Source organism: Cyprinus carpio, chromosome B6 (assembly GCF_018340385.1).
Source record: "Cyprinus carpio isolate SPL01 chromosome B6, ASM1834038v1, whole genome shotgun sequence".
NCBI classification, from domain to species: Eukaryota; Metazoa; Chordata; class Actinopteri; order Cypriniformes; family Cyprinidae; genus Cyprinus; species Cyprinus carpio.
Window position 1 is genome coordinate 14093390 of NC_056602.1, and position 14089 is coordinate 14107478.

Below are 14089 nucleotides of genomic sequence, written 5' to 3' on the forward strand. Positions count from 1 at the left end.
TATCACAATTAAAAAATGAATTAGTAAACCCTTTTGATATTATTTTATTAATTTATATGTTTTAAATTTTAATTGACGGAAGATAGAATGCTATAATCACAGAGTAGGGTAAATGATCAGTTAGTCGCTGGATAATATTAGGCTACCGAACTATACTTTTGTGTAATTATTTTGTGGACCGTCTAGTAATTTCACGTCGTTGTTGTTTATTGCTGTTAGTTTTAGCAACAAGCAATATGTGTAACATGCACAAAATGATGTAAAGTGTTACCATAAACGTATTTATGTCTAATGAAGATGCCGTCTGAGACATTATAGCTAGCGGAGGGAAGGTTTCAAAAGAGCATTGCGGAATCAATGAGTGGCTCTAAAGTGTAATGATGAAGTAAAAAATCGCTGATTGGACAGACGCGTGACCATGTAACCAATGAGAGGAGAGATGGGGAACACGAGGAGTGTGTTATAATAAAGGAGAAAATATGACGTCAATATAGGAAGTCGTTGTAGAGCAACACTACAACGATTAGTGGCAAAAGGGAGCGTGATGTCGAGGAGTTAGAGCATCCCAATATCTCCACACCTCAACTTCGAAAGAAAGTTCAGTAACCATAACAAAAGGACGTGGACTACACAGATCCACTTGCTTTCCACATTTCACCCTGAATGTAACAACATCTTGGAGCGCAGGCTATATTTCTCTTTTTCTTTGCGTAAGTGCAAGGATTTTTATTATTATGTGCGAGTAATGTTTATTTTGTATTTTTCGGGGCTTTTTTATTGCGTTTACCTTTGAGTTCTCTTAGTCGTTTCGTTGATTCCGATTAGTTTTTTTTTTCCTTCTTTTACGAAATTTTACAGGAAAGTTGTTATGAAGACGACTTAAGTGATCATCCTTTTCTTGTACTATGGAAGGATCCAGTGGGTCTAGTTTCGGAATAGACACTATTTTGTCCACAACCAATTCTGGCAGCTCAGTACTGATGAACGGAGATTTTCGCCTCGGTGACAGTAACAGAACAGCAGATTTCCGGAGCCAGGCGACCCCATCACCATGTTCGGAGATAGACACTGTGGGAACAGCCCCCTCATCCCCGATCTCAGTTACGATGGAGCATCCCGAGCCGCATCTGGTCCAAGACAGCCTTCAGCATCACCATCACCATCACCATCATCACAGTCAGGCTCAGAGCTTGCAGCTTTCACCCCAGCCTCATCCGCTCGGTCAGGCTGGCTGTGCCCCCAGGACTGCCACCTCCTCCTTTCTAATCAAAGACATTTTGGGCGACAGTAAACCGCTAGCAGCGTGCGCTCCTTACAGCACCAGTGTACCATCTCCACATCACAGCCCCAAAACAGAGAGCGGAACCGCCCCGGACGGCATCAGGCCCAAACTAGAGCAAGATGAAAACAGAAGCAAACTGGACAAAAGAGATGACATTCAGAGTGATTTAAAATATAACGGTAAGAGTGCGTTTTCCATGCAAAATAAATGAATAGCCTAAATACGTAATAAAAACGTAGGGTAGACCTTTAGATCACAGTAGCCGTTTTACATTTATACTTTTTGGTAATACAATAGAATCAATTATTAAGAATACTTTGAAATTCTGAAAACTGTCGCTACGTTGTACTTAATTATTTACACCGTAATATGAACATTGCATCGTACCGGGAAAAAAACAAACAAAACAAAAACAACAACCATTAGCTAAAAGATTATAAAAATAAATATTACATTAAAGTTTCTTAATAAACTTTTATGTGCTGTTTATTATTGCAAGCATGTGAGTTTAAAGAAGTAGGCTATATTTATCATTGTGAAGTTGAAAACGCATAGAATTATGGAATTTTCGCAACTAATTGGTCATGCTATATTAAATAAAATAACCAAATTAAAACGGATTTTTTTTTGTTGACAAAACGTAAATTTATTTTGAATGGGCTGTAACAATTAACGTTGTGGTTCAACCGCTTGGATTCATTTAATGGATTTAATGCAATACAAAATACCCATAGGCTAACATTTTTACTTAGCTATTATCATTATTTTAAAAAAGAATAATAATAAAAATAAAAATCGACATCCATATTAAAGCCAAATAAATAGGTTTGTTTTTGTCTGTGTTTTCAGTAGGAACCACACAATACAATAACAATATCGGTCGCCGGTCACTGAGGTTATTCTCTGATATTAGCATAACAGATGTAAAGGCTGGTGAATTTTGCCCGGTGTGGGATCCTCCCTAGTGAGTCAATTAGAGAGATTATTGTTCTTCCTTGAGGGGGGATCACGGAGCCCAGCAAAAACTGCTACAAATAGAGATAGATTGACATATCGATCCTGCTCGTTTTGCTGTAATATTTCGTCTACATACGAGCGACCTAATTTATTTGAGAGACAAATATGTATTTTTTTTAATGGTATTTAATTTTTTCTAAAGACCCTGGCACTCATATTGGTTGCTACTAATACCAAGACGAAATAGTCAGACTAAACCAGATTTAGATTTGTGCACGTAATCGAGGCCTAGGCTATAACAATCACAAGTTACCAAAATAAACATTTTGAACAGTAATTAGCCTACTAAATTATTATTCTGTGTTCTCATTTTGAGTAAACTCATTTAAAGAATATAGAAATGACAAACTTCTTTTATAATACATTTTCTTTAATTTTCATTTTACTAACTTCTTTAGGAGCAAAAGAAGAGGGCGATCGGGAAATTTCTAGTTCGAGAGACAGTCCGCCAGTCCGCTCTAAAAAACCTCGTAAAGCGCGGACGGCCTTCTCCGACCATCAACTTAACCAGCTGGAGCGCAGTTTCGAAAGACAGAAATACCTCAGCGTACAGGACCGAATGGACCTGGCGGCAGCCCTAAACCTCACAGACACACAAGTCAAGACTTGGTATCAAAACCGTCGGTAAGTTTCCATATGACATTTATGAAATATAATAGTAATGTTTTTAGATTGTTGCAAGCATTTACCATATTTTTGTATCTACATTTGAAACTTTTGCAGTTGCCAAAATTCGAGATGTTTTGTATTAGCTATATTATTATTTATTAGTTACGATTTTATTAGGATTGTATTATTATTATTATTATTATTATTATTATTATTATTATTATCATCATCATTATTATAAAGCGAGCTTTTATCTGAACGGCGCAACATAATATATGGATCAAATAATTTTAACATTCTGTCTGAAATTTTATTTTACAGCTTTGACATTATAGTTATTTATTTATTTATTTATTTTTTAATTTGAATGCAAATGACTGTTCATGAGCAACGCTTTCTTCAAGCAACTCAAATATTTTCTGCCTTTTTCCCTCCTAAACAATTTTTCATTTGGAAACAATGCTCATAGTTGTATTACATTTCTTATAACTATTAGGCTATCATATATTTAGGCAACGTATTTTTATCATGCGGCGTACTGTTGTAGAGAGTTCACCGAATTCTAAATGCATCTGAAATAACATTTTATCAAAATTTAATCTGGGGGAAAAAAAGAAACAAGTTAAGTCACAAACAATTAGCAATATTCTGATGTATTTTACACACCATTTCGGCCCAACGGTTTTATTTATATGATGTTTACCGACATTCGTTTTGTACCAGAAACCAGCATTCACTTCTCGAACAATCTGGTCCAAAAGGAGAGTTTAATAATTGATTTCTTGTATTTTGATCTCATTACAGGACGAAATGGAAGAGGCAGACGGCTGTCGGATTAGAACTGCTGGCTGAAGCTGGAAATTATTCGGCCTTACAGAGAATGTTCCCATCTCCGTATTTCTACCACCCGAGTTTATTAGGTACCGTGGACAGCACTACAGCGGCCGCCGCCGCCGCTGCCATGTACAGCAGTATGTACCGGACTCCGTCCACACCGCATCCATCTCTCCAGAGACCGCTCGTCCCCAGAGTGCTCATTCACGGCCTGGGGCCCGGGGGACAACCGGCACTGAACCCGTTAGCAAACCCAATACCGGGCACACAGCATCCTCGGTAAAACGAAAAGACACGGAGAGACAAATGTATCACAAGTGATGTGACGGACTGCGCTGAACTTTCACAAGACGCATTTTTTTTCTCCAACACTGAGAGACGATTTTATCGCAGAAAAAGATGTATTATTTAATATGGACCATTTCTGACGTATAGGCCAAACTAAACCAGACGAGCCTGTGACCGTGACAGTAAAAGGACTGTTCATTGTCAGATTGTTTGTTTTGTCTTTTTTGGTACAAATAAACTTATACTAGTACATAAGCTTATAAAGTTTATTAGATTTTAAAAAAGGGTGAAATAAAGTCAAAATGATAAAAAGCTAATGTCAGAAGATTTCTCTTGAAAGGGGCCCTGTTTACTAATTTAATGGGACCTTTTTAAGGCTGCTCTGTTGTTTAAAAATAAGTTTAATATTTGATTCCAATAACTGCACAATTCAAGAAAGAAACATTATAGTGAATGTATTTTAGCATCAACTAAAAAAAAATAAAGAAACATTTAATTGAAATGAACTGAATTTAAAACAATTTAATTTCAAAATCTATATCTCTAACATATAGGCCTAAATTCTAATTATTTTCGGCACTTGTACATGATGCAAGATATCACCAGTTTAAGGGGACATAACAAATCCATAACAAATCCTGTTTTGTTTATATATATTCGATATAACAGTATGTTAGCCAATATAAGATACTTTTTAGGGAACAACATAAGTTCTTTGTAAACTCTTTGAGCCCGTCTGAACTCATTAGCATAGGCGTGTATTCAAGTAAGGCTCGGGACCGGACTGCTATATGAGAATAGATGGTTTGACGCATTTGCTCTGGGAATGGCGAAGCTGCTCCAGGTCTGGCAGCTGTTCTGTGGGAGAACCGCCGCGGACAGACAGCAGGCGTGAGCCTACTCAGCGTGAGTCAATTAAAAGAAACATTTCATATAAACAATTATAAACCTCTGTGGAAGTCTCCCGAGATTAATATTCGCTATTTGTCATTCGTGCGACACTTAGGTTAATGCTGTAAAAAATACAACCACAGAGAAACCAACTTTATTCATTTAGCCTATTTAAAACAGGCCTTATGATTTATAACCTACATAAATATATTATTCCAGAAAAATCTGTATTTCATTGCCAGTTCGTGCTAGTCGTGCACTCAATAGCACAGTTCTAACACTAAGATAATGAACAAAAATGTCTCAGTGAGTGGATGTGTATAAACGTGGTCTAAAAAGAACAAAATGAATTATAAATAAGAGACGCTGCCAATTCGAAATGAGAAACATAGGCTATAGCCAAAGATTACACAATACATAATACATGACCGCAAAATTTCGTATGGTAGCATAAATCCACAATTTTAGTTATAGAAACTTAGGCCCACTCTCTTGGTCAGAATTACTTAGGAAGATTTACACGAAATGAGAAAGAAAGAAACCAAACGTAAGTATAAATAATCACGTGGGTTTTCTTAGGGGAATGTAATTAAGTGAACATTACAATGCTTTTCTTTTTTGAGCACGATAACATCCCCTGGAGGACTGAATAGACTGCAGGATCGAATAGCCTCAGGGTGCGTTTGTTTGGGCTCCCCTAATTGGAGAATAGGCTGCTGATTTCTGCGCTGCTAAATTCTTATTAAAGCCAAGCTGACCTTTGCTATGTGGTTTGAAACAATATGAGATAGGCACGCCAGTACATGTCTTACATTTTCTCCATAATAAGAAAAGACAAAAAAAAAAAAAAAAAAAAAAAAAAACACAAAAACAAAGTATATGCAAACAAAGCATAGCCTTATAGCCACATTTTTGAAACACACAGAAACACAAGGAACACAATTTTTGTTAAATTTAAGCGAAAAATATTTGAAAGCAAACGAAATTCAAAATTCGAAATTCAAAAATTCTAAGCTGTTTATCTTTCGTATCTCGACAAAAGTTATGGATATCCCCGTAGAGCTGGATTCTTTAGTTTTTGCAGGATACGCAATTTTATAGGCAATTGGAGTCATTTCTATACAATATAAAAAGCATGTGTTCAGCTGAAATGCTGTAGTGCCCGTCTTGCATGCACTATCAATAACCTCATTTATTATGGGCCAATAATATACGCTGCTCTATTTGCATCATCTGAATCGCTTGGAATGCGTTAAAAAGTGCCATTTTTTTCTTCGTTAATTGGATATATTCAAAACGCATCAAAGAATATTAGGTTTAGAACCGAAAAAAAGTGCTATATCGTAAGCAAATATATTTTAATAATTTTTAATAATAATAAATCCATCCGTATAATGTTCTAAATTATGGGACAGTAAATTCTTTTACAAGGCTCATAATTGATGCAAGTGAGTTAACCGGGACAATGAGTAGCCTAATGATAAATTCCGACGTTCCGCACTCGTGTTACAATTCAGACGAAGTGCCATTTTCAAACCCTTCTCTATTTTCAAGGCTTATCGAAAGCGGAGTGGCTATGAATGTTTAGACTATATGAAAAAAAAAAAAAAAAACCTTTCCTATTAAACCCTTTAGACAGACAAGATACCTCAAAAGTGCATTTTATAATTTTTGTATTCAGCATTTGTAGTGGAAACAGTATGTTGGCATATGTTGTTTCACTTTTCTGTGCGCCATCAGCAAGTTGAGTGTGGAGACATTAGCCTTCTGTGGTATTCCTGAAAGTGTAATATTTAATTATAAATAAAGTGTAATAATTTAATTCTTAGGAAGTGATGCTTGATAGCATCCTTAAAACATTGTGGGGCAGTAAATGCTCAATTTTCTACGACCTTCTGACCAAGATCTGTTCGTTTTATTTAACCCCTGGTTAAAATTGACTTCCAAAGGGCGGAAATTAGGGAAGCCAGGGACCGCTAACGAGCTAGGTGAGAGGAGGGGTGCTGAAATTAAAAGAGGATGTTCAGACCTTTCATTTACATGACACATATTATAGGAACAGATTGCTTGAAGGAATTGGTTTGTTCTTGTTGCTTCCAGGAGCCCAAGTAAGGTTTTGTAATTGTCACATTTTCCAGCTGATGTCATGTTAGGGATGTCTTATTATCCTAATGAGGGAAACGCACCAGCTCTCAGAGGCCCGCTCATTACCGCATTACTCACTCGCACTTTCTTAACGCGCCATCTTTCATTCTCAAATTGCAGGGAGGTAACCAGACGAACTTCTCGAAGATCGTCACGTTACAAGGTCACTCACTGAATCGTTGAAAGGCAACAATCAGTCGTGTGGGATTTAAATGACGCACTGAAGGCCCGAGTCATCGCGGTGCCTCGCAAAACAGCACGGAAGCTCCACATTAAGCATCTGGGTGTCCCTTAATTATCGTGGGTTGGATTCTTAATCTTGCCCTGTGGTGATGGTGAGGTGTCAGGATGATGAATTTTAAGATGGTAGGTTGTCAACGTGTGCATTTTCAATGCAGACTGAATTGGAGGAACGGTTGTAACAAGGTTAGAATCGTTTAAAGTGTGAAAGGGGATTTCTGCCAGGAGGCAGGAGTGGTTGACAGGCATCGTGGTGCACCTCTGCGTTATTAGCAAGTTTTAGAAATTTTAGTGAAGGTGTGAAATGGACTGATACCTTTAAAGATGCTTTTCAGATGCCTGGTTATCATGCTTAAGAACTAGCTATCTGTCCCTAAACACTCAATCATTAGTACTCAATTCAGCACGCACTGTTTTTATCGAGACCCTCTGTTAATATCCATGGCCACACTGCTTTCAACAAATTTACAAGCAGACAATCTGACAGTTATCTGGCGGTATTGAATAAAATAGGAACTGCAGTGCCATTAGATTACGCGACAAAACTGTTAAACGTATTTTTATGCACATACTTTCACAGATTATTTTTTCTTAGTAAGTGCAAATAATTGTAATCAAAAAATATTAAATGACAACTCAATCTGATGTTAGAAAAATATCTACATTTCGATATGTATGCCTTATCTAATATATATTCATTGTTGACTTGATAATGCTATTCAGAGCTGATGGGCTGGAAGAATGTATAAAAATCTGGTACCAAATATCTTTCTCACCAGTTATCAGTTCAATCATTAGAGCGAATGTCTATTTGGGTATTATTCACAGATGATGCGTGTGTAAAACTGCCATAAAAGGATGCAACTGTCAGAGAAAGAACTCAAAGAAAACTAAAACTAAAACATAATTTCCCATGTATATACGCAAGGAAGCTATTTTGTACTGCAGCTCACCTGATTGAGTTTAATTCCCAGAGCACACACAAAGTATTAAAATATATACCAAAATCCATTACCAAAAAAAAAAACTACTTAAACTTACACAGTGCATAGTAAATAATATGTCATGTACACTATGTACTAGTGTATGAATTGTGTAGTGTATGAATTTAATAAGATAGTTTTGTCATCCAAATTTATATTCTGAGAGCCCCTCCCTCTCCACTAAGTAATTAAAGCTAGGACAGTTGAGTGCATTAAGTGTCCAACATTTGTTTTCCAGTTAATTAAGTGCATCATCCGGGTATTTAAAAATGCACCCTTTTGTGTGTGTGTGTGTGAAGTTATAAGTGAAATGTTATTTCTATAAATCCCATAGTCCTCACTTCACTCAGTCCTATTTAAGGAAGAAACTTATTACAAGTGTCTTGAGCCATCATTTCTTCATTCTTTTCCTGTCTAAGCCGGAACAGTCATCTTCCTGCTCCTGTCGTGACATTAACGCTCATCCATGACACTTCTGCTGAATGATGCATTAGCTGAGTGCTATCATGGTTTAAACGCTCTCATCATTTCAGCAAAACCAGCCTTTTCCCCTCTCCTTTTTCTGCTCAAGTGACGGGACAGCTGATGGCGAAGTTCTGCTTGCTTTCAAGTTTCAAACCAGCCACCGTCATTGTATGTGTGGCCACATGAAGGAGCACAAGAAAGGAAGGGGAAAAATTCTGTCAGCAGCAATGTCAAAAGCTTCAATTCTTACAGAGCAATTAGGGGTTTCATCATTTCCGAGAGGTGTCAGCATTCATTATGGCTCAACAACAGCTAATTGCTTCAAGGTTAAAATTACAGATCTGACAGCATTATTTTAAGTGACAGACTCGAGCTCTGTGATGCTTCACAGCGGCAACACACTGACATTAAGAGAGACAAAAGATAGAAAGAGTGCAACTCGGTCATAGGGAGAGAGATGGAAAGATAAAACGACTGAGGTAGAGAGAAAGGCAGGGGAGGAGAAGTGCTGTTGAAATTACTGCACGTTAATAGTGCGACCTGATACATCAACTAACGCTCTCGTAGGAATCCACTCAAGGCCAGATTTCGAACCTATTAAAGGCCCATATGATCAATTCTTCACATGAACACTACATATTTATAGAATCTTTTTCTTCCCCCTTCCCTTAGCCAATCACATCTGCAAGGTAAAGCAATGACAGTACAGGTACAGGTAAATAAATCACAACTAATGAGAAGTGAGATCAAACTGAAATTAAATGTGGATAAAATGCTCAGTTTTGTGCAGGGTTGCTCATTTATGTGCTTTTTGTCATTAGGCTCCTGGTGGCTATTAAGTGCGTTCTGACCACATTGTAAATTAATTACTGGAAGCCTGATCTATTGTGGAAAATACTCTGCACCCACAGGACTCAGCATGGCTAAGATGGTCGTCGCTTTTATTTGTTGGCCACGTCATTACTGCAAGCTGCATGAAACGCATTGTTACTGTTGGCAATTCTCTTTTCTTTGTTTTTTCTCTTTTTTGGAGCACTGGTCTGGCTTTTGCCCGCAGTCATCATGTGGGTGTAGGTTTGTGAGTGTGTGGACTACACTTCAAATTAGAAAGCGGGTGCATGGGGAAAAATTGAGCGTTTTTTGAGTGAAATGAATTATAGATTGCTGCATGCATGCTGGGCAATGGCTGGAGTCATCTCTTTCAAGTGAGCAGTTGTTTACCCTTCTCTTTTCCCCTCTTCTTAAAGTGGAATACCTGATCCTTTGAACTGATTGTTTGTTTAACCGCTGTTGGGAACGTAGGATCCCTGAGGTCTGAGCAAGTGTTGATCTAAGATTGGATTTAAAATCGTCTAATGAGGAACTCTTTGGATAATTAGCACAGGCTGAAATGCTTGTGGATAATTTGAGTACCTCACTATGCAGTTCACGGGAAGGGGGGAGGGGGGCTAGATGAAAGAACACGGAGTGCAGGGTTAATGAAAATTATCACATCAACTTGGTCTCTACCTTTCGGTGTTATCCTTTGTTCTGTTTTGACTGCGTCATTAGGGGAGCAATGGAACAATTAGCTATGTAGTTCATGGAGAGGCTATGGACTCCACGCTGGAGAGCTATTGGTGTGGCTTTAGCTCCGTAGTGGTAATTAGACACTTGGAAGTGTCGCTCGGCAAGGTCCGGCAGGAAATGAGACAGTGGCACCTTGCCCGTAAGGGAATGATTGATGTCCCACACTGTCCCTAAACCTTGAGCTGTGGGAGGTTACAAACAAGAGCTGTGCCCATTTTCGATAATCATACAAGTCATGACTGGCTTGCCATAAAGCAAAAGCAATTTTTTTGACAAGTGTTTGCTTAGGTTGATCCATCTGGGACTGGCCTGTTGACTCCGAATGACTTGTGTAAATAGAATAACTGTGAGTTTACATGTAGTCGTAGCCATTTTACCTCTCCAGTCCAATATAAACATTAGTCCATTGCCCAGGTGTGTCTCTCAAGAGCTAAAGCATCACACCACATACGGCCATTGTGTTTTAAAACATGCTGTCCAATAGTGTCTGCATAGTTTGTCTCCTGCTTTTCACTACGTTGGAGGGGTGATAGGGTTGGGTGTGTTTTGTTTGTTATTTCAGTTTTTTCCTCTGAAGACCCTGAATGTAGAGCAAGGAGAGCTCATGCGATGTCAGAGTTAATTACATTTTTAAATTGAGGTTGTCTTTGGGCCGGCTGCTGGGGAAGAGTGACAAAGCCAGGCTATTAAGAGCATGGAGGGTGTGAGGAAATAGGGCTGAGACGAGTTAGCAGATACCTGTGAGGTACAAGTCTGGGCCTGCCGCATGACAGAAATGTGATTAGAAGCCGGCGTTAAGCATCAGCAGGTCTTCCTCTACCCCTCTCAACGGCTGTGGGGATCCAGCTAGAAAACAAGTTGTTGATTGCTGCTGAATTGTCAGCTTTTTTTATGTCACGTAACTTCCTAGGCCTGTGAGGACTGGCAGTGGAGCTCCATTCTATTAATATCTGCTTCTTGCACCTGTGTGGACAACTGGCAAGATGGAGAGAAATTGGAATATGGAAAGAAATGCTAAGAAGCAGCCCCTTCAAATGTGTTGGTGACAGTGGATCTTCTTGTTATTTCAGCTTGGTGTTCATCTGGTGCAGGGTTTTCGGAGTTGGCAACAATAAACCTCTCACCATTGGTGGAGGTATTTTTTTCTCTTTCCTCTCCTCGCTGCCTCCAGCCAGTAGACATCAGATTTAGAGTTGTCTGGAGCAGCTAAACAAAACCGATCTGCCTCTCCCAAGACTGCAGGGATGCTCTTTTTAACCAAGTTATTTTCTCCGATGCTTCACAAAGAAACTGGCCCCCCTCAGCTGAAATGATTTGCAGTCCACAATACGTCAGCTTAAACCAGCCAGGTCGGGTCAAGTTGAGCCAGACAATGGGCTAAAGTCTCTCACCCAAGACTGCTCTGAACCAATTCCCTCAGACTACCAAAGCCAAAACAAAGTATTACACAAACAAAGAGCTACACATTGAGGAACACCGAATTGTGCACATTCCTAAGATGGAAAAAGGGGCTTTGTATTTGAGATGAATACTTTAAATTCAGAATCGTGCAATTAATCAAATTCCGACTCTCTATCCATTAGGCCACAACTGCCCCCAAAGGGGCTGATGAGCAAGGAATTGTAATTAAGATAACAGAGTTTATTTAAAATTATGCTTTATTTATGTCCTTTACACCATGTTATGCAATCTAAAGTTTTGATGACAGAAACTGTGTGATCTGTTCTCAGGGAATACACACAAACCTCTGGTTTTATTAGGTGTGTGTTTTCTCAAAGTCTTGGGAACCGCTACCAAGTTCTTCATTCTGGAATTTTGCATTTCAGGACATATTGAACAATATATTTTTGAAGGGTTTAAGTTTGGTTGACCTCAACCCTCACCCCTTTCATTTTGTAATATATTTCACAGAAATATGAATAAGTTCCATTTTTAATCTTTCCAGGTAATTCCATACTGTTTATGCAATGATGTATAAATAATGAAAAAGGCACACCTTTATTCTATATTTACTGTGATATATGAACAATCCCTCATATACATATACTATCACTGGCTTTATATATTTTGGAAAATACATAAAATTCCATGATGTCAATAATACACAAGAAGCAAGTCCCATCTAATGGCAGGATTAATGAGTCTTCTGAGCTGATTGCTAGTGAAGGAGGGCCAATTACAGCCGCTGTGCTGTGATAATAAGGAGGTAATTGCTTATTGTCAGTTATACCCACTTAAGGCCGTGTGTCCTCGGGTAGTAGACAACAGCTCTCACTCATGCAGTGAACAAAGACTACAGCTGAGCTTCCTCTCAATCTTACTGGTCTCTGTGGAACACAGACACACTGTGTGCGTGTGAGTATGCATGTGAAAACAAATTGGCAGTTTATAGCATGGTGTACATGTAATCATATAATCAACATAATCTCTATAAATGGCCAAAATGATGCTTGTTTGTTAGACATGGTCTCCTACTGTTAATAGAATGATGCAAATAATTTCATGCAGGTATGATAAACTATGATAAATTGTCCAGTACTAGCATGCTCAATCAGATGTTAAATATACATATGCGTACTCATGCATACACACACACATGTTGTAAACACAAAAACAGCAAAACTGTAAACACAAAAACTCATGCAAACCTCTCCACATGTACATCCTTCCAGCAACAACAATGGAGGAAGGATGCAGGAGACGAACATCTGATTTGTCACATTTGAAACGCTAATGTTTAAACCAAAAGGAAGAGCACACAGTAATGTGTTCATTCATCTGCATAAACACCACCTGTCCCGGCACAGACAGCTCCTCAAGCACCGAAAGTTTAGTGGCAGCCTACACGCCAGCCAATCAACGCCAGCCCAGCTGTGGTACCACCATACCGATCGTTTTCAAGTGTCAGAAAGCGCTCAGAGTGGTGCTGTCGGTGCTGGAGAGAGAATGCTTTCATTTCATGTCATCCTCCAGTGAGAAGAAGAGGCGACACACTAACACACAAAGAAAACAGGGCACACAATCACGACTGACATCCAGTGGTAATTTATGCTGCCCCTTTATTTACGCCTGCACTGATTTTATATATTCCTCAGGACCTGCTTGAAGGGTAATTTAGATCATATTTGGTATACCGCAAGCTTGTTTGCTGCAAAAACATCCATCATTTGTCTCACGTGTGTACAATGATTTATCAAATTTCATAGTCCCATTGATCACTATGAAATTATTTATATCAAAATCATGTGTGGAACAGATCTCTAATGCCAAAATCCTAGTTTATTTGTTTATTTTTGTATTTTTTTGTGAGTTAAAATAACTGTCATATTTGTGACTTTGTCTACATCATGGGCTTTTAATACTGTCCTCATTGTAAAGTTTTAATCAAAGACCCACCTGCATTTGTAGACAACTTGTCAAAGTTACAGGCTTGATGGTCTTTGCATATGGACATTTACTAATTCTTAAATAATAATAATAGACCACTAATAAATCACGGTTAGATGAGCATGCCATTTCTTTGAGAGATGAGCATTTTTAAGTTTTATACAGACATTTTCATATTCTCTTTTTTATACATTACTAAGTCTACTAAGAAGTGTGGTTAAATGTGATATTTTACATATAAATGAAACTATAGTACAATTTTAATGAGACATTGCTTTAATTTTTGAATATTCTTCAGATGTTATTTAATTTTAACTCACAAATTATGTTGGTTATACAACCACTGAAAGGGTTGCTCACCCAAAAAGGAAAATTCTGT

At 38.2% G+C, this 14089-nt stretch overlaps 1 protein-coding gene across 1 annotated transcript; it reads left to right on the forward strand.

Annotated features, from left to right (window-relative positions):
- The first annotated feature begins 512 nt into the window (after positions 1-512).
- Positions 513-8516, forward strand: LOC109113119 (barH-like 2 homeobox protein). The gene is made up of 3 exons (XM_042725797.1): positions 513-1461; positions 2698-2923; positions 3713-8516. The coding sequence occupies exons 1-3, from the start codon at positions 906-908 to the stop codon at positions 4023-4025; spliced, it is 1095 nt and encodes a 364-aa protein (XP_042581731.1). The 5' UTR covers positions 513-905; the 3' UTR covers positions 4026-8516.
- Positions 8517-14089: the final 5573 nt, after the last annotated feature.